This window comes from Bactrocera neohumeralis, chromosome 3, assembly GCF_024586455.1.
Source record: "Bactrocera neohumeralis isolate Rockhampton chromosome 3, APGP_CSIRO_Bneo_wtdbg2-racon-allhic-juicebox.fasta_v2, whole genome shotgun sequence".
Classification (NCBI taxonomy): domain Eukaryota; kingdom Metazoa; phylum Arthropoda; class Insecta; order Diptera; family Tephritidae; genus Bactrocera; species Bactrocera neohumeralis.
The window spans coordinates 70,378,629-70,404,571 of record NC_065920.1 but is presented as its reverse complement, the minus strand read 5'-3'; the positions used below and the strand labels follow the sequence as shown (position 1 = coordinate 70,404,571).

The 25,943-nt window shown below is 34.2% G+C and overlaps 1 protein-coding gene across 1 annotated transcript in view; it reads left to right on the top strand.

Moving 5' to 3' along the window:
- LOC126753024 (gamma-aminobutyric acid type B receptor subunit 1) overlaps positions 1-25,943 on the top strand; it is a 499,314-nt gene that overhangs the window by 398,774 nt on the left and 74,597 nt on the right. Inside the window, exon 6 of the mRNA XM_050464123.1 lies at positions 24,364-24,529. Within this exon, the coding sequence (XP_050320080.1) occupies positions 24,364-24,529 (166 nt within the window). The remainder of the gene's footprint in view (positions 1-24,363; positions 24,530-25,943) is intronic.

Below are 25,943 nucleotides of genomic sequence, written 5' to 3'. Positions count from 1 at the left end.
AAAGCTGGTATGCCCAGCAACATACCTTCACAACACACCAATTCCAGCACACTACACAACAGCAACAACAATAAAATTAACAACTAAAATAAAATATAAAAAACACAAAAAGAACAGAAGCCCTCGACGCAATAATGAAAACTATTTTCGTTGGAAAAATGCTTGCGATAACATTCGCTGCTACCTTGCCCGGGGTCGCTCCAGCTGCAGCTGCTCTTGACATTACAATCCGGTAATGCCTCATTTCACTTGCGCTGCTAAGGGTAAACTTTAGTGTTAAAATTTCTATTTTTTACTGGAGCTTCCACTAATTTTTCGATTGGTCACGTGCCGCACGTTTTTCGCATAAAATTCTAAATTAACCTTGCTATGCGCGGGAAACAGTGGAAGGGAGGAGGCGAGTGAATTATCTCTGTGTAATATATACATAGATATAAAAAGTATAAAATATATATATATATATACGTAAGAGTATTTCTATATACTTGTACATATATGTAAATAAAGAGAATAATATTCGAAATTCAACGTAAGCTTTAGAAAGCTCGCAGTTTTCCTATTAACAATTTGTATTATAGAATTTCGCTTTCGCTTTACATAAACAATAAATTAAACAGGGTATATTAAGTTTACCACGAGGTTCGTAAAATGTATAAACAAACTTCGGATACCCTAAAAAGTTTATATATAAATGATCAGGATACCAAGCTGAGCCGATTTAGTTACGGCCGTCTCTCTGTACATACCCGAACTAGCCCCTCAATTTTTGAGATATCGATCTGAAATTTTGCACACGTTCTTTTTTTCTTAAGCAGCTAATTATTTGTCGAAATCATCGATATCGGACCACTATAGCTTATAGCTGCCATACAAACTGACTAATCAAAATCAAAATCTTATATGAAAAAGTTTTTTATTTGACCGACAGTCTAATATCTTCACTATAGCAAATGACATGCAAAGTGACTGATATCAAGTTCTTATATGAACAAATAGACTATGAACCATCAAAGCATAAGCTGCCGTACAAGCCTAATCAAAATCAAGTTCTTATATTGAAAACTTTTTTATTTGACAGCATATCTTCACCAAATTTTATATAGACTATTTTCTAAGGTAACGATACTTTCCTCGAACATATTGTTGCGATCGGACGACTATAGCATATAGCTGTCATACAAACTGACTGATGAAAATCAAGTCCTTGTATGGAAAACTTATTCATTTTACAGAATATCTTCATGAAATTGTATATAGATCATTGCTAAGAAAAACGGTACATTCTCCGAAAATATTGTTGAGATCAGACCGCTATAGCATATAGCTGCCATACAAATTGATCAACCAAACCAAGATAAAGATCTCTTCATAACCTTTGATGCTATGAGAAATGCACCCTTGAAGGGTATTATAGTTTCGCTGCAGCCAAAGTTAACGATTTCCACCTTTTTTTTTTGTTGCTTTACTAAAAATTTTATAGTTCTTTCGGCTATCAGCTAAACTTTTCTATATTATATCGTTTTACCTCGTTTTCCGCGTTTATTGAATTGAGTTGTTTTAAGCTAATGAAAGTTGCTGCTACTGTTGTTGTTTTTATTGTTTTCTGTTGCTGTTGTTGCTTATATTATTTTTGGTTTTTTACTATTTTCTTTTTTGTTGCTGTTCTTGTTTTTGCAACTCACAGTGTGTGGCTCTGCTCTCCACTATCCTGCTTTCATTGCTATTATTCGCTTTATCTTTATATTTGGCTATTTTCTACCTGTGCGGTTGTTGTTGCTGTTACTGTTGTTCGAAAAACAAGCGAAAACTTTTATTCAATTCTCTTCGAACTCACTTAAATTGCTCACTAATAAATTTACCTTTTTGTGTGACATGATTGATGTATATTTGGCAATCCTCTTAAGTGAACGGTAAAATGCGGTTACACAGCAGCACACACAAACATAACTGAGTATACATATGTATATATATTTTCATATATATATGTATACAAATATATTTGTTTGTAGTTATAGCTCAAGTGCCTTTTAATGGCAGCAACCGCAAGCAAATGCTGAACTTCCTGAGTGTACTTGAAAGCGGTTTAAAAGTATTTGAAATCTAATCAAATGAGTAGTAGAAAATTACCAATTTGCGCTCAAGTACAGGTAAATTAGTTTAAAATTCTCTAGAAATTTAATATATTTACGCATTTGAGAAGTTGAATTTAAGGGATGTTAGAGTAGCTGGGTGTCGAATTACGACCCTTCGTTAGTCAGAAGGACTTTGATAACAAAAATTAAAAAAAATTTTAGTTAACAAAAAGTTTTGATTAATATTATTAAATAATGGTAATTAATAAATAATTAAATATATATTTTTTTCTATATTAATAAATAATAGTAATTAATAAATAATTGTAATATAATTTTTTTCTTTTTTGAAGTCTTTGAGGTAATAGTTATATAATTTCAATTGAAAAAAAATTACAAAGTGCTACGATAATTTAAGCTTTTAAATAACAAAAACATGCAAGTGATAAATTTAACTTCAAATCGTCCTTTACGATCATCATATGCTATATTATATTAATATAATAACTATACAAAAAGTACTTAGCTCTTCAATCATAAAATCTAATAATTGAAAAAGAAGGTTTGTGACTTTGCTAAAACATTAGAAATATACCTAATTGCAGGCAACGAATTTGAAAGGTTATTTATAAATAATGATAAAAGAAAACTGTAGCATATATTTAGGCTGATTTCTACTAAGCATAGGAACGAAGACATAGATACGAATGTAAATATTGTTTTCTTATATTTATGTCTACAAAATTGTATACTTTTATTCTACAATACCGTGAACAGGACTCCACAAAATTCCCGAAACAAAATTAATTAGATAAGCAAGCAATAAAAATTGTAAAAAACGAAATAAAAGCAATTTATTTTGTGGTCTATACTTTAACATTCTTATCTACCTTAGGTTAGATTAAGTAAGGTTAGTCTGGTGGGCCAATGAGCCACGCATAGACCAGTTTTGGTCATTTGCGATGCCAGATAGAGTTCAGTTGCTCGGTCATCTACCTTAAATAACATCAAATAAAGCCGATCTGTATTTGTGTTAAATATAACGAAAATCTGCCCAATTTCCAATATATATAAATCGTATAGAAATTTCTGTCTCAAAGCCTAATCTATACATATATATACCAACATAATATATCTTAAATTATATTTTCAGAATTTCGATCTTTTACATTCTAATTACAATAACTTATAATTTTATCCATTATGATCGCTTTACAACACTAATCACTCTATTACACTTGTTTTTGAATTACATTATTTTTGTATTCGCGCATTGTATATGCCTCTATATTCAGCCCTTTTTTTTTGGATAGCATGCCAATCGCTTCGCACGTGAGGATCGCAACATAAGTTAATTTTATAATTCATTGCTCTTAATAAAGATTAGGTTTAAACAACGTGTTTTCAATCCTAAACATATATATAAAAGAAAGTCGTGTTGATGATGATGGTGTAACTTTATAGTTCAAGAACGGCTGAACCATTTGCAGATGTTTCAAAAGGGGTATGTGACTTTGCTAATACATTACAAAAGCACCTGATTGTAGGCAACGAGTTTGAAAGGTTATTAATGATAAATGAAAATTATTGCATATATTTAAGCCTGATGGCAAAAAAATGGAAAGCAAAAATTAAAAAAAAAAGATATTTTGTAGTCTATAGTTTAATGCATTCTAATCTACCTTAAGATAGGTTAGGACACAGGCTACATTTCTAAAATTATGTGGGAACGTTTCATCCCACTAGAATAATTCATCCTACTAGGAATAACACAAAGACTAAAAATTGATACTAAGCATTTTTCTTTAAGAATATATATCGTAATGTGTTTTTCAATAAAAGTGCTACAAAAGTCTTTATTCTTGTGAAATTACTTACGTTGCCATTATGTATGGAACTTGATGTCTTTTGCATGGATACAATGGGCACGCTTGCAGAAGTCCAGACGCTGAACCCAATTTTGGACGTTTTTCAAAAATAAATCGGCCGATACTTTTGCAATTTCACGTTCCATATTCGTACATTCGTTGACATAGACCCTAGACTTGGCGTAGCCCCACAGGAAATAGTCTAACGGCGTCAAATCGCACGACCGAGGCGGCAAATTGACTGACCATTTCGTGAGATAACACGTTCACCAAACTTGGTTTTCAATAAATCGATTGTGACATTCGCTGTGTGGTTTGTGGCACCGTCCTGTTGGAACTACATGTGGTTCAAATCCATATCATCCAATTCGAGCCAAAAATATTCGGTTATCATTGAGCGGTAGCGATTCCCAATCACAGTAACGTGCCGGTCTTGATCATCACAGAAGAGTAGGGCTCAATGGCGCCGCCGGCCCATAAACCGCACCAAACAGTAATTTTTGTATCTTGTTTATTTATCCAATTTCGTTAGAAAATTTTAACAATTTTAACTCGTTGTCGGATAGTATATCTTTCCATAATGAAATAGCAAACCTTAGTGAAGAAAAATGTAAAAGAGCGGGAAAAGAGATCGTCGTTTGCTGCCCCTATCGGTCTTCTTTTACAGCGGCCCTATTGAAAATCCCGTTACAAATATCAACAAATTCAAGGAATTGATCTATTGATTGATTATATGATTTTTTTATAAATTTGTATCAGAGGAATTACAAACTCTTCCAATTAATCAGTTCATTTAGGTTTGAATACATCTGTTATCTCTCATTATCTCAATATATCTTTATCAGAATCTGCTCTCTCCTCTCATTTCCTTAATATGTCCATAGCAGAATCTCCTCTCTACGCAGCACTCTCTCACTCTTCTTACTTTTGTCTCTGAATCACTATTATTCGTTTCTGCTCTCTCTACGACAGTCAACTAACCCCTTGATCCTTCCGCTAATTATGTCACTTGCAATCTTGCAATATAATCTATATAATATAAAAATTAACAGCACACTAACACTAAACTGCCATACAATTATGCTATCGCTGCCAAACATTTAACATCTGAACCCTGGCGCACCAAGCAAGTTTGACACAACAGCGCAAGGGTCACAGTTAACAATACGAAATCCGGCAAATGGTTTAAGTCGCCAACAAAAAATCGATAGAAATTGATTTCATTGTTTTGCCGCCATTAAGCGAGAGTGAAATATGCGCTCTTTAGCCCAGCTGTTAGCCAAATGGCTGTTTTGCAATATTCCAACGCCTTATTTTTTTGCCTCTCGCACTTTCCTACATTCGCCGCAAGTTTTTACTTATTGCCGGCGACAAAGTAATTTCAGGTATTTTCGCATTAATGGCAGCAATAAATAATTCGGAAAACAAATAAAATTGTAAAGGATTACGTGGAGTTTAAGTGTTGTGGTGGGTAATTTACAACTTTGGTGGAGTCGTTGGGATGCGCAGCAAATGATTGAGCGCGAATGCGGTGATAAGATGGCAAGGTCAGCGGCATAAAAGTGTGTTATGAGCATTTAATGCTGCGTGATGTGTGTTAAATTGTAGAAATATATGTATGTAAGCGTAAATGTAGTAGTTTGGAGGTAAAAATTTTAAGTTAATTTGAGAGGTCAGTCAGAGCGGATTTAAAGGAGTGAATTTGAATATTTGTTTTCACTTGTATGTGGTAAATAGTCTTTTAGTTGTTCAGATATCGCTCTGAAATTTTGTATACGTATCTTTTTCCCTCAAAAGCAGCTTATTTGTCGGGATTGTCGATATTGGACCACTATAGCATATAGCTGTCATACAAACCGATCGGTCAAAATCAAGTTCTTGTATGGGAAACTTTTTCATTTTACAAGATAACTTCACGAAATTTGGTACAGATTATTATCCAAATCAACGCTACAATATCCGCAAAACTGGTTTTGATTGGGCTACTATAACATATAGCTGCCATACCAACTGACCTGTCGAAATCAAGTCCTTGTATGGAGAACTCTGTTGTTTAACAAGACATCTTCTCTAAATTTTAAATAAATTATTACCCAAGGCAACACTACAATCTCCCAATAAATTCTTGAGATCAAACTACTATAGCATATAGTCGCCATATAAACTGATGGACCAAAATTAAATCTTTGTATGGAAAACGAGATTATTTGACAAGACATCTTCTCGAAATTCGGCACAAACTATTACTCCAGATAACACTATGATCTCCCAACAAATTGTTCTGATCGGCCTACTATAGCATACAGCTGCCATACCAACTGACCTGTCGAAATCAAGTCCTTGTATGGAGAACTCTGTTATTTAACAAGACATCTTCTCTAAATTTGACATAAATTATTACCCAAGGCAACACTATAATCTCCCAGTGAATTATTAAGATCGCACTACTTTAGCATATAGCTGCCATACAAACTAACCAATCAAAATAAAGTCCTTGTATGGAGAACTCTTTTATTTGACAAGACATCTTCATGAAATTCGGTACAGATTATTTTCCAAAACAATGCTACAATATCCAAAGAAATTATTTTGATCGAGCTACTATATCATATAGCTATCACACACACTGATTGATCAAACTCAAGCTCCTCTATGGAGATCTTTACTATTTGAGCAGATATCTTCTCAAAATTTGGCACAGATTATTGACCTAGACAATGCTATAATATCCGCAGATATCATTCAGATTGGACTACTATAGCATATAGCTGTCATACAAATTTACCGATCAAAATTAAGTTCTTGTATGCAGAACTCCGTTAAATGACAAGATATCCACTCAAAATTTGGCATTGAATATAATTCAAGGCAATATATAGATTTTTTTTATTATTTTTTTCTAAGTGGCACTTTTTTAATTTTTTCTTTATTTTTGTATTTTTATTTATTTTTTTATAATTTTGATATATTTTTTTTTTTTTTTCTAAGCTGTACTATTTTTATTTTTTTTTTTTATTTTTATGTTTTTTTTTTAATTTTGTTATATTTTTTTAGTTTTTTTTTATTTCTGAAAACATATTTTTTTAGAATTTTTTTAAGTTCTTAATAATATTTTTTTTAACAAAACGATAAACTTTTCGATTTTTCTATATAATTCAAATAATAAAAAAACTTCTAACATTTTGTTTAACCACAAAACTTTTATCGACGAAATTCTCGCGTAAAACAAAACTCACATGCCGTTGTTGAGCCATTCAAAGCTAAGCAAAAAGCGCATAACGAAATTCATCAGTTCTTACGTGCAATTTCTTCACATACATACACATATGTATGTGTAAGAAAACGCGTAAAGCGTTGAAGATAAATGCCATTATTACGTAGCACCAAAATATCTTCACTAAAATGTAGCAGATGCGCAAGGTTGCGGTAAAAAGTTTCGAAACTCTGGATTAGCAAAGTTTTATTGGCAGAAAACACACATCATACAACACATATACACCTTTACACATATAAAATAAACGAAACTAATGTATATAAACATATATATATGTATATATATATATCCCAACATTATATTAGCAACATCTGTAGCTATCTACTATATATAATCTAATAAAATAATAACATGTACGCTATCAAATGTATCCCTGTACGCCTGCAACACATACACGAGCACCTCAATTACTCACACCTTGCCCCTCACTTCACCCACATGCCACATAATCAACCAGCTTTGTATGCACAGGTCTTCTTTCGTTTGTTTTACTCGCTTAGACAAAACTTTTCCACTTCATATCTGCACATATGCGCGCCGTCATCTGCCCACAAACCAAACTGTAACTGTATATATAATATTAGCGCTATATAAAAGTATGCTTACTTTAACTTTTGTATAACGGTAACGCCAACTGCACTCATTGCGACAAGTTTCCGCTCATAATTCGCCCACCTTGAGTCGTTCGCTCTTTTATAGCCAGTAAGCATGCTGTGTATGTGTGTACATATGTGCATGTGTGCGTGTGTGTGTGTATTGCTTATTATTACGATCTTGTATATTCATATATAATCATCGTTATGTTCATTATTATTACTTATGTTTTGCACATATAAATTTGATGAGTTACTTCATAAGTACACTAAAGATTTTATATCAAACGTATGCGGTGTACTATATATCGTGTTGTATTTGTATTACTACTTATATATCTGTATGAAAACAAGATAAACTTTAACTTCGGTGGAATCGACACTTGGTTTGGTTTCACAAGTGCCTTTCTTATTTCATAAGATGATACCAAAAGATCTTTTTCTTCATGCTGACCGTTCAGTTTGTATGGCGGCTGTGTCATATACTATATTGTACATATAGCTATGTATTAGCGGTGCGTTATCGACTGTTCCGACAAGCAGCTCCTTTAGGCGAAGAGGACGTGTGCGAAATTTCACATCGGTTTCTCAAAATTTAGAAACTAGTTCGTGTAATATATAAAGACATGTAATTAAATCGACTCAGCTCGTCACGCTGATTATGTGTAAAGCGTGATCCATTTCGAGGTTTCCTACGTAACAAAGAAAAAACACAGAAACTTCAAATTTAATTGGGACTGGGAATGTTATTTACAATTCGAAAGAACATTCTTTGGCATTTAGTTTTTGATGATTACCTCTATCAACTTTTGGCCGCAGCTACGTCTCAGATTGTCCATCCGTTGAGTTAAATTTTTGATAACTCGTTTGAGCATATCGACTGGTAACTGGTGAATGATACGCGTGATCTCTTGTTCCAAGGCCTGAATCGCAGCAGGATTGTCTGCATGGACTTTGGACTTAACATATCCCCACAGGAAAATGTCTAACGCTGTGATATCACACGATCTTGGTGGCGAATCAAACAGTGCAATTATGAAATTAATTGCTTACCGAAATGTTCTCTCAATAAATTAAATGGATTGATGCGATGTGTGGGAAGTGGCGCTGTCTTGTTGAAACCAAATGTGCCGAGACATAAAATAGTCGGTTACGCTCTCAATTTTGAAGAAATATGGACTCCATGATTTAACCGGCTTACAAACCACAGCAAACCATCGTTTTACTATTCCTTCCAAATGCGGCAATTTGGATTATATACATATCCATTCAGCCGAAAGTGGGCCTCATCGCTGAAGAGAATTTGGTTCAAAAACTTCGGATTTCCTTGAAACTTTTCAATAGCCCATAGACCAAAGCGATGTCGCTTAGGAAACTTGAGCGGTTTCAGTTCTTGCTTGCTTGCTAAAACTGAACGATTTGTGAAGTTATTCAGGCGTAAGTCCTTCGATGATGATGATGACGGCTTATGTCAAGCTTAACTCAAGCGTGATCCGTCAAAAAAGGCTATTGAAAAAAGTACCTCTACTTGGATAATCAATTTATAAATACTTTATAGAATCTCCGACGTTTCCTTATGGATGTTATAAACTTTGTGACTTACTTTATATACTCTATTCAGGGTACAAAAAGAAGTTTCTAATAACTCTGTTAGTTTATAGTGCACAGCAATCAGTATCCCAACGTCCATCATATTTATACTCAACGCCTTTTTACATTTAGAACCACTAAATTATCGAACTATCACCACTTTAATGCTGCTGCACACCCGCAATTACAGATCCAATGATCATCATATAATATGACTTCCATGCATTTGAGATCTTGAGCTTTAGCTATATACGTATCGGTAGGTGAACAACAAACTTTCATAATAATTCAATCCCTACTCCAGTGGCCAAAGAACCAACCGTCCTCTCTTAGCATATTTTAACTGGAACGCAATTCTTCTTATCAAATATTTTTATTTTAATATTGTGGTTTTCAGATCAACACTTTATATCAAGAACAATACCACATTTCATTTAACTAATCATATGGTGTGCGGAAGGTATGTGAAACCAAAACGGGTCCTCATTGTTAAATAGGCAAATTTTTCATTGCAACAGCATTCAACATACATCTCTTATTTATTTTAATTAGTTCAGGCAGGCTTCCCGGATCGGTTCTCTGATCATCTACTAAAAGTTTACAAAAGTAAAGATTCAACATGTTGTCAAACCGTTGATACTCGTATATCAGTAAAATGCTTCCTATTAGGCATACTTTTTCATTTCCTCATTCAATTCGAACTCAAATAGCTAAATTGGACTTAATAAAAACGATCAATATTCACAAAATATCAATTTTACTTTCTCTACCACATAAACTTATTACCATCTCACACATGTTTTTTACTTCTTGACTAATGAAATTTCGGTGTTCTCGTATTAACCGGTGAGGCTCAGACACACGTCCGATGACATTACTGAAGTAGGTTGAATACAAAAAAAAGTTGACGTAAAAAAACCTCAGGAACTGGATTACCACCTACGAATTGCTAATGAACAGCAAAAAACTGTATCCATTTCTGAAATGGTAGCTTATTGGTGAAGAAAAATGAGCCACTTACGACAACGTCCAACGTTAACGAACATGATTGAATCGCTATCAGACGACGAAAACTGGGAATAAGTCGAAATAACTGACAGGGTTACTGTGTATTAAATGGGATTGGCAGGGTATCATTTTCTATGCGACACTTCCTTATGACCAGTCTCTTAAATCCGATCTGAGCTGTCAACAATTCTACCATCTGAATTAAGTAATGGACCAGAAGAAGTCCGCTTTGGTTAATAGGAGAGCAATTTTGTTTTATCGGTACTACACCAGGTCGCAAACATCGATCACTCGACAGGCGCCCCGGCAGCTTGGTTAGCTGGTTCTTATGCCTCCACCTTATAGTAGGAACTAAGCACTAAGTGCTTTCTGCCTGTTCCTGCCTGTGGCTATCATTAGACTTATACTTACATATGGATCATTGACATGGCGACCAGCGGTAAAGAAACAGGACAACTGTTACTGGTGATCCTGTCTCAACTACCCATAGATATCTATATTCACAAAATAGCAGTATTTGCTGCAATTAGAATAAAAGAATTGGGTAGTTGGAATCAAAAGATGTATGGGCATAATGATATCCTAAACCAACTCAACGTTAATAAATCAGACTACATTCTCCCATTGCTGGATTTCAATAGATACTTCCAGGTGAGGATAGCCTCTAGACGAGAATGGGGAAGAGCCATAATAGGGGAGGAAGATACCAGCTCAGTATATACCAACGGATCCAAAAAGAACTGCAGAGTAGGGCGGAAGTATATTCTGGACATTTCTCTCTCTATCCGTCTACACCGAACTCGATCAGCATCTTTAAAGCGGAAGTACTGGGCATAGAGAAGACCTGCGAAGCTCTATTGAATAGCTACGTTAGGATACATAAAGCAGCAATATACACGGATAGCCAGGCGGCTCTCCTAGCCTTGTCGTTGCCCATGACTAGTGCCAGCGTAGTCCTTAACTGCAAGAAGCGCTGTGCTGACTAGAAGACAAACTCCACCTAGACTTGATCTGGTTCCCGGCCCAGGAACATTTTTGGCAACGAAAAAGCAGACAGTTTGCAAAGGCAGGAGCTTTCCTAAACGAATCCGAGGCAGAGCTAAAACCATCCAGCTGGATCGATCAGAAGAGAGCTGAATATACAATTTCAACAAGTTGCAAATAACAGATGGAAAAATATAACTAAATGCAATATAACTAAACATTTATGGCCAATATATGACAAGAAAAGAACTAACGACTTACTAAATAGATCCGGGAAAAGTATCTACAGACTAACTGCTACCATAACATGGCATTGAACATTTGGAGAACATGCGTCTAAAATGAGTATGCCCTACAACAACATCTGCCGAGGCTGCGAAATAGTAGAGAATAAGAAAACAATTTTCCGCTTTCTTTGTGAAAGGAATCCATCAAGCACCAAACCTTGAATGGATGTCTACAAAAAGCAATCGTATATTAGTAGCTTCATCGAAACCACAAAATGGTGGTTTAAAAGAGAAGATAAAACGTAATAACAATAATAAAAAGGTCTACGACTAGTGCATCAAAATGGCACAGCTGGTGCTAATTGAGCCCAAAATGCAACAGGGCTGCACTCTGACCTAATACCTACCTACCTATAAGTCTCACTGTCTCAGAAATAAGTTTTAATAGCTTCAATGGATTTATTGCTCGTTTATCTAACTAAATTTTCAGTTTCGAAAGGAATTGTGGTTGAGCAAAGACACTCGTTTTGTGTTTAGCCAAAAAGTCTATCAAAATCATGCCAGATTGTGACGGCATATTATCGTGGTGAAAAATACAAGAATTTTCTACCCACAGTATTTCTTAATGACTGCTTGATCTTTTGGAACAAATTCACGGTAATAAACGATGAGCGTACCTTTGATATTTGACCGACTTTGACGTGGTTTCTTCGATTTCGGCTCCTTTTTGTAGTGCCGATCGGTAGATTGTTGGACAGTTTCGTTGTTTATTTTTTATTCATAAACCCATGTCTCATCGCCAGTAATGAAGCATTTGATAAGTGAAAGATTCTCTACTACGTTGTCAAGTATCTCTTTTGCGACCTCTACTCGGCATTGTTCTTGCAAAAATCTTTTGGTCCGACATGCTCAATACCCAAAATAATAACATAAATATCTTAATTCGATCCACAAGAGATGCTGAGATCCTCTGCTATCCCTCTGATTTCAACTCGTCGATTTCCAAGCACTATGCTTTGGTTTTTTTCGATGTTACCGTCATTTACTAAGATGGATGGACGACATGGTCACGACAAGTTTCCGATGACTTCACGACCTTCAATAAGCATTCTCTTGCCACTCAAATATTTGTATTCGTGATAAAGTAGACTCCCCAAAATGCTTCTGCAACATTTTCAATCATTCCGCGGTCAAGAATCCAATGCAAGATAAAAATCTCCAGACAAGCATTTCGTGTAACAACAAAAAAACAGATATCAAACAAAGACTCATCGATCCGTTTATGCGCGTAGTTTATATGGCCCAATCCAGAACAAATTTGATTTCGATATTCTAGGTAGATATGGGATATCGATGTATTTCATCCAAGCATATGCGGATTATACACGAAAAAGATCGCTCTTGACAGTAGATTCGGTACTGAGTATAGAAAATATATAAAATGAAAGATCGGTTGAAGCGTTAGCAGCTGATGAGAGTTCAACTCCCACCTTAAAAAAAAAAAACAAATCCAACATGAAATCGCTACATCTCATTTATTACAACAAAAGCACTCAAAAGTCCATTCACAGGAAATTAATTTTCATTAACTAAGATTACAATGTCAAATTCTGACAACAACAAATATAAACACGAATAACGGTTTATGCCAAACAAAGGACAGTTAATGGAATTTCCATTGTTTTGCACCTGAATTTTAATCAAAGCATTGAAGAAATTCAATTTTAAGTAACTTTTGCAACAAGAGAAGAAGAAGAAGAATAAGAAAGGGAAAATGAAAAGTGCAGCGCCGCTTAGCCGGAGCAGCACAAAAGCCAGAAATCAAACCTTTGAACCTCAAAATTACGTGGCAGTCAGCAGCTGCAGCGCAAAAACAGCTATAAGAACAACAAAAACAACAATTGCAACTGGCGGAAAAACACAACGGAAATACAAAAGGAAATGCAGAAAAGTTGAAACAAAACGAATTGAAAGGCTAAAGATAAAGATAAAGAGAAAAACAACAACAACAACAATAAAATACAATAATTAAAATGGAAGTAATGCAAAGTGACGGCAGGGTCAAAGGGCAAATTGAAAGCATGAACAGTGCCATATACATATACATGTTAAAGAAGAAGAGTATAACTGTGAATATATATGTATGTATGTGATGCTGACGAAAATCAGCGCAAAACAACAACAACAACGCCAACCAGCTCATTGGTGGCAAAAGTCTCAATCGCTGCTGATAGCAGCGCCAAATTCTTGCAGCAAAGTTTAGCTACAGCAACAAAAACAACAATCCAACAACAACACACCAACAACAAAAGTAAATTCGGAAAACAACAACAACAAGGAGTAACCAAATATTGCCCGCAGCAGCAATGTGGCAATTGTAGCCATGACTGCGAACAATCGGCAAGTCGAAAGTCAACAGTAACAACAACAACAACAACAATAGCAAACTACAACAACAGCATTGCGCAAACTTTTGTTTATTTGCCATCAAATTTCAGCTGCAGCAACAAAGTCAAAGTTAACGGAAGTGAAATCGCCGAAAGTCACACCAAGCTACGCCGGGCGAATGTGTGGGTGTATGCCGCTGTGTGGCGCGTATGTCGATTGTAAAATAGTATGCGGCTGCAAATAAATACAAATTCATTGCTGCACTTGGTGAAAACTTTAATTTGTTTGTTTAAACTTTGCCGTTTTTCTTTGAGCACTTGTGGCCACGACGGCGCGTCGCTGTTCGAGTCGAATTGTTTGGGTTGGTCGGGCCGGTCTTTTACACCAATTGTGTGCAACACCGCAATTGGGTGATTTCTTTTCAAAGTGCCGCTGCCTTTGGCATGGCGATAATTTGTGGTGCAAAACTGTCAAAAGTGTTTTGTGGTTGTTGTTGTGGTTGCGCTCAATGAAAATGTTTGCAATGCAAGTGAATTCGATCGCATATACATACATTCTCGTTCGACAGTAAATATTTTTTTTCGCTCTCCAAATATGTCTTATAGCATCCTAGGACATATCTAAAGGGTGAAAAAAGAAAATGTATTAAGTGTTTAACAAGAATATCAAAACAAAGCATTTATGACCAAAAAAAAAACGAATTTTGTAACAAATTTATTGATTTTGATCTGTCAGTTTTATGGCAGCTATATGGTACAGTGCTCCGATCTGAACAATATTTCCGCAGTTTTCAGCGTTGGCTTAGATAATAAACCCAAACTTTGTGAAGATATCTAATCAAATAAAAAATTTTTCATAAAAGGCCTTGTTTCTAATCGGTCATTTTATATGACAGCTATATGCTATACTAATTCGATCTAAACGATATGGGACTCTAGTGCTTTTATGGATAATCATTCGTGGCAAATATTATAAAGATATGTAATCAAATGAAAAAGTTTTTTATAGAAAAACTTCATTTTCATCGGCCAATTTATATGCCAGCTATATAGTGGTCCGATTAGAAAAATTTGTTGTACTCCTCTAAAAATTCTTTTATGCCCCATGTCGTTTAAATATTTTCTGAAAGCAAAATGTTTTCCATACAAGGACTTGAGTTTGAGCATTCAATATACATATATGACAGATATATGCTATAGTGGTCCGATATCGATGGTTCCGACAAAACAGCAGCTTCATAGAAAAGAGAGGATATGTGCAAAATTTCACATCGGCATCTCAAAAACTTCGCGTATACACAGAAAAATAGAGGGACATGTCTAAATCGAGGCAGCCCGTCATGCTGATCATTTATGATCACAATCATATAAAATGCATCACTGAAATATATCACCAGTATGTTTCGTTTTCTGTCTTCCTCCTGTTTTTCCACCTAATTATATTACCGTTATATTGTACTATATCTGTAGTTAAATTTTTGATAAGAGTTCTTTGTGTCTTAAATCATAAAAAACCGATTAAAAGGGCGAACTTTGAAATAAAAAAATAAATAAATAAATTGAGTGAGAAAAACAGTCATGCAATTTCTAAAATTATGATGTGTAACCAATCAACAGTGTCCAGAACTTTTGCAAAGTACAACAACACGGGCATGATACTTAGGAAAAACGAACGCGTCGTTAAAGAATGACTAGAGATCGAGAAGACAGAAGATTGGAAAGAATTGCGCTGTAGGATCAGTTCAAAACTGGAACCGATTAACCATGGATTGTGTGGACAATAATTTAGACGTCGTCTGCGGGAATATACTTCTCACAAAATTGCACCAAAATTGGACTACGGAAGATTGGAGAAGCTTAATGTTTTCGGATGAAAGCAAAATCATGTTCTTCCAGCCACGAAGTCAGCAGTAAGCTACCGCCATCTGTGTCGCAAGAAAAGCATAAGCGCATTTCGATGTAACTGCGCAACGATGGATGTGCCATACGTTTTAAGAGAGATAGGGGGACAAAAAATTCAATATCTTTGGTATTATATAGTATGAATGAAAAAACATTTTCTTGCAGATTATTAAAGTTGAATATATTTTTCGCGTTCTGTCACATACTTTTCAGTTTTTTTAGTGTGAAGAACACCTGAAAAACTTTAATTGTTTAACAAAAAATTATGTAAAATATTATTATTAAAAAAAGGACCTTGAAAAACTATTTATAATATAGCACGAGCATTTTTCTTTGCCTTCACAAAACTTCATCGATTTATCTCTAGTAGTTTATGAGAAAAAAAGTTTACAATTTTATCATGCTCTAAATTTCAACCTTCAATAACTTTAACAAAAAAAGAATTTTAACGAAATATTCATATCACGGGGTATGCGTCTGGTCCCCTTCCTAATGAGCTGTTAATTTTCAAAATCGGAGATTTTTCGAAATTTTCGTGGACCACTTGACGTGGTTTAACCCAGCAGTAATAAAAGCAACATGTGAATCAACAAAATATTAATAAACCCTGTTAAATATTTCTAATCAACTTATATATATATATATTTTTTAGAAATTGCTTATTATTAAAAATGTTTTGCTTAAGAAACCAGCGCATGGCACAATAAACTCAAACAAACCTAAAAATTTAATAGGATTTAAAAATATACAACCGTTTCATAACTTTTTCTTTTTTTCCTAATGAGCAACTACTGTTATGCATTTAATGAAGGAAAAAATATAATAGTCTGCAAAAATAATGGGAAGCGTTAACTTCGAAAACTATAGTGATGCATTTTCTATGATCGTGGCTGCCTCTGGTGAATATAGCCAGATAAATATATCTAAAGAGTGACACTGAAGTCAAAATAGCTTATGAAGTCGTACTTATTAGTAAATTTGTTTCACATATATCCTATATTTATCACATGAAATAAAATATTCAGACATACATATTATATATAGTATCCCATAGATGGTGCTGCAAGAAAAATAGCTCTCAAATCCAATTCAATGGAAGTTCACTCGCGTAAAAAATATTTACTTCATTATTATTTTTATTTCTTGTTGATAAATATTATTCTGTTGTTCGTTTTTCGTTATGTCAAATTCAATGACGCTATTTTGACAGTAACACAATTTTGACGACACGTTGTTTTTGAGTTGAGAAATATATTTTTCAAATGACAACAACTAGACAAACTCATTTTATTCAAAAAGTTTTTCGAAAATGTTGACATTCACTGCTATAAAGATGAAACGGCAACAGTTTGCATTACTTTAACTTTGACTGTCATTAAATTTGACATAATGCGAAGCGATCTTAATAGTGGTAATGCACAAACTTTAGCAAAAAAACTTCACTGGACTCTTGGCTCTTAAAGTTCAGACTACTGACTCCGAATTACGATAGTAAATTTTAGTAATTTCGACTCGCTGTTGGATCGTATGTATTTCCATGATGAAATGGGCAATAAGGTTAGCCAATGTCGAAAGATCTACTTTTGTAGTGCTCTATTGAAAAACCCCCATAGAGATACTTTTTGTTGATACTTTTTGAAATCAAAATTTAGGTATTTAAGGCGACACTCTTTGAAATTATTCCAAATCGCATGCTGACACTTACATAGAAATGTTCTATAATGAAATATTACTAAACAATATTATCGGATGAGACGATAATGACAGTTGATCCAAACACTCTGGAGCAAAACCTAACACTTAACAAGCTATGAGCAATAATAAAATCCTGCATATTTATTAATTGTATGCCAAAAAGCTCAAGTAGTACTGACTATACAGTCACCATGCAAAATTACGACAAGTATGCGAGCAAGTAAAGAAGAAGATGTAATAGATCTTTCCGATCTTACAGAATGCGCAACAAAACTCTGTTTCCTCTAGAATAGCCATGGTAGTAGCTGCGAACTAGAAGAGAATAAGTCAGAGTCCTCCTTCAGCTCCAAGATTCAACTCTTTCACAAATTAGATGAAAGATAGAGACTCTCTCGTACAAAAACTATACTTAAACAGCTTATTGATCCTTCGTCTCTTGCATAAACTCCGCTTATCTCTAAACCTGTCAGCGAACTCACTCGTTATTTTACTTGCTCAGCCAGCCAATTAACTTCCTACAGCCAATCTTCATCTGTCCACAACTTTCTTATGAGAAAATATTTAACATTCCACAACTTTCTTATAACAGTATGCATGTCTCTGCTTCACAATAATTTCGCACGTCCACACAGCTTTCCATTAAACTGACTGCAACTCATAATATCCGTCCAACGCCTGCTTATTAATATCTAATAAATTTGCTTTCGCCAACAATTTGAATTGCCACTAAAAGGATTAAATTTTCCTATTTTAGACGCAAGTTATATTTGTGTAAGAAACAGTCGACTGCTTAAGATGGCAGCGTGGCGGCAAAGTGTGCAGCATAAAATGTAGACAAAAAGCAAAGCAAAGAAACTGACAAATAAGCCGAGCGGATGCTAAAAGGGAAACGGATGTAAAACTTTTCTTTAATTGTACAAAAATGCTGTTTTATTGCTGGAAATCCGGCTTAAAAGGATTTGCTATATAAAATAGATTTATTTTCCATGTCAAGAAAACTTATTGAGCGCATGAAAGCACTGAACGTAAGTAGAGCGAATTTTCTGGGATTATGGCGCTCAAGTTGTAAGGCAGCTTAAAAAAATTTAATTGGAATGAAGTGCGCGATTTGAAGACTGAGGTGAGACCGAAAGGCAGCTAACTTCAAGGAATTGGTTTTTTTTTCTTGCTATTTTTAAAAGTGTATGGCTTAATAGAGATGTGAAAATTTTTAACGCGTCGATACTACACAAAAATGTCTCGCCTATGTATGTGCTTATTTGACAGCTTGGTTGACAGTTATCCTTCTAGGAAATTCTATATGCACAAAAAATTGTCGGAAGCTTTATTGCGTCTTTATGCAGTCTTATATGAAAATGAAGTCTTATGTGATAATAAACTTTATGTCAGGCACATGTACTTGGTGTGACAACTTGTCTGACGGCTACTTTTCGATGAAATTCAATACCTGAAAAAAACTCTTCATACAATATAATATGACAATAAACCTTATATCAGGCACATGTACTTGGTTTGACAACTTGTCTGATAGCTACTTTTCGATGAAATTCAATACCTCAAAAACCTTATTCTATAGATAATTTATATGAAAATAGAAATTCAATACCTCAAAAACTGTTATTCAACTTTATGAGAAAATAGAGTATTATATGATATTCATTATATAGAGTATTATATGATAATAAATTCCTAAAATTTGAGATTATTTTGTCAGCTCTATCTCTATACTCTAAGCTTCACAGAAAGCAGTCCATATTTCCATAATAATTAAAATAAATATTTTTCCTAAATTTATATCCTTTTAACCCTCAATGACCAAAAATTTCTGGATATAGTCTATAATGATAATAAAAATTACATGACAGCTACAAAACCAAACCATTAAAAATTACTCTATATTTTTATAATTTCAAGAACAGGTATACAATATCTATTTCTAACTCTCTTCCTCTATTTTTGATTTTTTGGAGATAGTTTTTACTGATAATATATATTCAAAACAGCTTTGACAGCTCGGTTGACAGCTTATCACGCAACTTTGAAGACCCTTTATGCAGTCTTTACTGATAATAAACATCGAACAATTAAGTGTATTTTGACAGCTTTGTTGGCAGGTAACCTTTAAGTATATTCCAAACCTGTCAAAAAACTCTTCTTATTACCATAATTTCCAAAAATATATACAGTAGCTATTTCCAACTCTCAATACTAATATTTTTGGAAGTTTCAAAACAGCTCGTTTGACAGCTATCCCGCAACTTTGAAGACCTTTATGCAGTCATTACTGAAATCAAAAACTTAAGTTCATTTAACACCTTTTTTGGGTAGTAATCCCTGAGTTCCTAACCTATCAAAAAACTCCCCAAATTTCCATAATTTCAAAAAAATATATAGTATAGTAGCTAATTCTGTTTCTCAGTGACCAAACTTTTCTGGAGAAGGTCTATACTGATAGTAAAAATGACAGCTCGTTTGACAGCCATATCCGTACGATATTTCATACCTCAAAATATGAGTTTTTTTTGACAGTTCATTTTACAGCCATGCCGTTGGGAAAATTATATCTCAAAAAAATTTTGGAGAATAAAATTACATGAATTCACTTTGACAGCTCGTTTGACAGCTTCCTCCTTACGATATTACAAACCTCTCAAAAACATCCTCTATTTTCAAAATTAAAATACAAAATATATGTACGTAATAGCTAATTCCGACTCTAGTTGACCAAAAATTTATGTAAATATTATTTTTTAATAATAAATAACCAAAACATGAGTCTATTTCGACAGTTCATTTCACAGCTATCCCGCTAGGAAACTTACACCTTCAAAAAACTTTTGAGAGTTTTTACTAATAATAAATACCTGAAACCTGAATTTACTTCAAAAAATTTTTAATTTTGTACTCTTAGCATATTGGAAACAATTCGAAAAAACAGCCACTATTTCCATTATTTGAAATATATAAAAATATCAATGCTATTTCCGACTCTCTGTGACGTCACTAAATGCAATTTGACTGCTGCGGCCTTTAAGTTATTTGTAGTTGACTAAATTTGTGGCGTCGGTAAACCGCAAACGAAATTTGCATTAAGAATTCTAGGAATTTGTAATTAGTAACACTGTGAGTGCACAACAACACGAATGTTATTTTTCATGACACTTCCACACCAACAATAAAGGTGGAAAAATGAATTAAGTCCGAAAATATCTGAAAGTGAATAAGTTCAGCTGCTATTTTTAGCATAGATTCGAAATAAAATCGTTTCAATGCTAATGCATTTTTGGTGTTTAATCAATTTGGCAACTCGGCAATGAAAATGGCTGACAACGGACAATATTTTTTTCGTTGAGCGGTTAAACGCATGAAATGTGTTGACAGCGTTGGCCTTAAAGCCACAAAATAGTTACTCAACTGTATATATAATAATAATAAAATTTAGTTCTTAATACTTGAAGCACTTTAAAGTTTCATGTAAAATTTTAATCCGATTTGCTTAAAGTAAATCGTGTAACATTGAATTCGAATTTGAATTTTGACATATGAGGTTAAGTACATAGTGGAGTGTAGGGCAAAGAGAAGAAGTAAACAATTTTTTTTTTTTGGTAGACAGAGATATTTTTATAGCGCGTTGCTTCCATCGCTTTTCCATTTACAGCTGCAATATGTACTCAACCTTAGAAATGCTTTTCGGCAACTTTTAAGTTGCTTTAAATTGTTAATCTGATTTGTGAACATGGAATTTGTATAAAAATAAGTATAGATGATACAAATATTTTTACTTTTAATCTTGGCTTATTTTAGCTAAGCGCTTTGTGATACAAAAAGCAAAGAATTTCATTTAAGTTAAATCCCCGCCAGCAGGACTTACCTAATGGTATAATCATAGGAAATTTTTGGAGTAAGGTTACCTTCTTTCAAAGTTTTTTTATTTAAATATATTAGAATTAATGGTGTCCTGAAGGCTAGATTAGGTTAATCTGGTAGACCAATAAGCTATGCATAGACCAGTTTTGGTCCTTTGTGATACCAGATGGACTTCAGTTGCTAAGTCCAAGAGGAGTAGTCATAGTCAGTAGCTTAGGATGCCTGCGCTTGACGCGAATTTTAGCACACCCTCGTCCACTATTTCATTGCCCTGGTGTCGAGTAGAAGTGAAGTTCCCTGCTTCTGGCAATGCTTTCCACTACTGCCCTGCTTCCCAAGACACTTCAGGCTGATATACGATACGAAGTTACTGCCTTGATTTCTGCTTGGCTGTCTGGACTCTGGAATTAGAAAGTTTTGCAGTTGCATTCATTTCATTTTTAAAAAGCGTTGCCAGATTATTTATTTAAATCAAATATTTAATAATATTTTAATGAAAAATCAAACATTTTGAGGACATGAAACTAAATATACTGCAATTAATATAAAAATTTGTATCGCAGACTCTATCGATAAGGGTTGCCACCTATGTATTATTTCATATGAATTATCCATTGCAGGAATTTTTACAAAATACTTCCATGCATACATATGTATGTATTAAACTAAAGGGATAAAAAAGCAATTTGTGTTTTTCAAAAAGGCTGCCATATTTTTTTATTTTTGCAGAATTGCCTAGTTTTGGATTTTTTTGTATTTAAAAATTTATTAATGGTGTCTAAAAGGCAACTTTGAACTCTTTTTATTGCGAAAACATGAAGATGAAAATTTGTCATAATGAAGTTGCCACCTTTTAAAACTTATCTTTTATATATATAATATTACTTGCAACAGAAATTTTGCAACAGGAATACTGACAATGTGTGTAAATCCAAAGGGTTTAAAAAAGTTTGCAGCATTTTTGAAAAGGTTTGCCACCTTTTTTTGGTGCATAAAATTAATTAAAACATCTAAAGCAGCGAGAGGACTACAGATATACAGACACATTTCTATAAAATAGAATAAAAAACTCGTTTTTACTAAATACTTCTATTCCAAAATGATATACATTTTTAAGAAATTAAATTTAAGACAGGTGGCAACTTCATGTTTTCTGGTATTAAAAATTTTCTGTAGTGGTGTAGTATAAAGAAGATTTTGCGTAACTTTTTTCAAAAAAATTTCAACTCAATTCTACAATAAAATTTAATACAGGTAGCAACACTTGTTTATTTTTTTAAGTATTATAAATTCCTTCTGGTGGCAGGTTCGCAAACGTTATATGCTACAGCATGCCACGAAACTTCTAATACAAATTTTGAACTTATTATTTATTTTAGAGCAAACAGTGGCAACTACAAAGAAGTTTTGAAAATATTTCTAATGTTTTTGTTTTGGTTAAATATCCCACAAAGATAATCATCTTCGAGAAACAAATTTTTACAGCAAATGGCAACTCCAGATTATTTATGGTAGAAAGTAGATTTGCACACGCTTTTTTTTACCAAAAGTTGTATTTTTTTTCTTGGAAAAAATTTAATACAGGTGGAAACCCTCTTAATATTTTTATTAGAAATACTGGGGTGATGCATTAACAATTATTAAGGTTATTCTGAAAAAAAAACATTTATACAGGCGACCCTTGATATTTTTAAACACCGGAAATACTTTATTTTGTTGTATTAACAAATGTTAAGGTTTTAGAATTAAGAAATTTTTGTAAAAATTAATACAGGTGGCAACTCTTGTTTTTTCAGTTTTATAAATATAGGTGGCAACCCTAGATATTTTTAAACGCCAAAAATATGTTATTTTGATGTATTAACAAATATTTGGGTTATTTAAAAATTTAATAAATTTAATACAGGTGGCAACCCTTGTTGTTTCAAGTTATAGAAATACCTTACAATGGCAAATAAGCAAATATGAGGACTAAACGTAAGATACCATGAAACAAATAGTTCAAAAGTATTAAAGACTATTCACCAATTAATAAAGGTTTTAAAAGAAATATCTGCTAAAAGCCATATATCACAATTATTTGCAAGTAAGTTTTCAATTTTTCGCTCAATAACAAACGATCAGCAGTTTGAAAGTTAAATTTCATGCATAAAAACTAAATTATTAAGATTTATTTCGGCATTCATGCAAGCACACCCGCACTACAAACGCCACTAATGGCATAGCACATGCAAGCGCCTTTGTGTATGCTACGATTTGCCCGCATATTCATATTGCCGCATTGAATCGTTACATGAATTTCGATTTCAATAACAAAAGCTTCATCTCATGCTTGCGCAAGCAGGAAGAAAAGCGAACAAAAGCACACACATGCATGCACATACATTCACACATGCACACAAACGCACCAAAGTGCGGTGTGAGCATTTATCAGCAAACTTTGCAAAGTTTTTCGTTACAAATGTCATTGTGTTACACACCAACCGCTCCGTCACTTACTGACTTCCTTCCTAGCAGCAAATCTTTTCATCCTCTACATACACTCACGGTCAACTATATAAGTATACATGTGTATGTATGTGTGGCATTTAACTTTTGGAAATAGCAATGTGCGCGTATTTTTCGCGAAAACTTTGCGCCACCAGTCAATAGTATGAGTGCAATGCCATGTGTGAATTGTATATGTGTTTGTACAAATAAATAACGGAACTTTTGAAGGCATCAATTGCGGTGACTTTCTTATCTCTAGCGCTATTTAAGGACTTAAATAGATACTATATAAGAAAATATATTTACATATACTATGTATATTACAGCATGTATGTATATGTGAATGTTTGTATGTTTGTGCACTGACGGTATTTATGGGTATCATCTGCTTTTCATCTACTTTTAGGCTGGTACGAGGACAATTGGTACGAGGTGAACTTGGAAAATGAGGGTATCACTTGCACGATAGAACAGATGCGCATTGCGGCCGAAGGACATCTTACAACGGAAGCGCTTATGTGGAATCAGAACAATCAAACGACAATTTCCGGCATGACAGCTGAGGAATTTCGGTGAGTTTGCGTTTTTATTTGACGAGCGGCACTGTGTTTCGGGTGGCTATGTATGCTAGGAAATTTTTGACATTTTTAAAGGATTCATGGGTTGAGACCTTAGAAATCTGATGAGGAATTTGCAGGAAACTAGGGGGTTTTCAAATAACTAAATTTTTGCTAATTAAAATTGTAGACATAATAAATTCACTAGGGGGCGCTGCTACTTCTGAGAGAGTTCCAGATAAATTGACCTTTTAATTGAAGCCTCAATCCAAATACAAAATGGGGCTTTCCAAATGCTTCCTAGGACCCCCAAAACTCAGAAATATTTAGTAATCATTAAAAAGTTAGAAACGGAGAGGATTTGACCTGCTTTTTCAGCAGTTATCTTTTCCGAATCTGATAATACCCACGCCACCTTCACATTCTGAAGATCCTAGCATAATTTTTTCTAAAATAGATTACCCAAATTTAAAGTCTTTAATAGACGGCGATCCAATCGCAGATGAGAAAACCTTTCGGCCGTTTTAGGTTGAATCACAATTAATATAAACCTGAAGGAATGCACGGAAAGAGGATCCTAGCCATTCCAGTTTTTGGTTCCCAGTTTCTTATAGGCCTCGATTTCAGTAAAATCGTATGTAAGCACCAATTTTTCTTCTGATTGGATTTGGCAAAAGCTGAAGTAAAATGTTCAGGATCGAGTACTTAATTTAAGTTAGGTCGTTAGGTAGTAGGACTGATCCTCGCAGCCAGGACAGCCATGAAAGTTGTTCCCTTGTGATTCTCAGAACTCTTAAATATGATCACCAGACAATTTTATAGACCAACCAAGCGCTTTGAGCTTACCACAACTTTTTTCAGGTTGCTAATATCAATCCCAGCCAGATATTTCAACTTCAGTATGACAGAAGCCGACACCTCGTCAATGGCGGTCAAATGAAGTTCGCCAAGATCAAGTAGTTCAGAGGCTTGCTTGCATTCCACTTTGGGTCAGAAAGAACTTATAACTGCGAAAGTTTTGATTGTTGATTACGGTTTTCAAGCTCACGAGAGCTCCAAAGATTCAACGCCCGAGCGCAAAAGGACAACAGAGTAAAGACTCTTTCAAGCAAGCTCATCGACTTTACAGTTTTCAGCGATTTCGTGACCTATGTAGTGTGCCAGGAAGGATAACATAGTAGCTAGATGCTACAGATAAAAGTTTCAGACTTTGACTATTCGAGAACGCACTGCCAGGGAGCTCAAAGCCAGTATTGCAGTTCTGTGAACTTACACCTATTTATCTCAATAAATCTGTACTTCGCCGAAGTAAATCAAGTTGTGCTTAAATAAAAAAAAACTAACTCCGCAAAGAGACCTTAATCAACGCTTATCAAGCTCATCAGAGCTCCATAGATCCAACGCCAGAGCGAAATAGGGAATCGGAGTA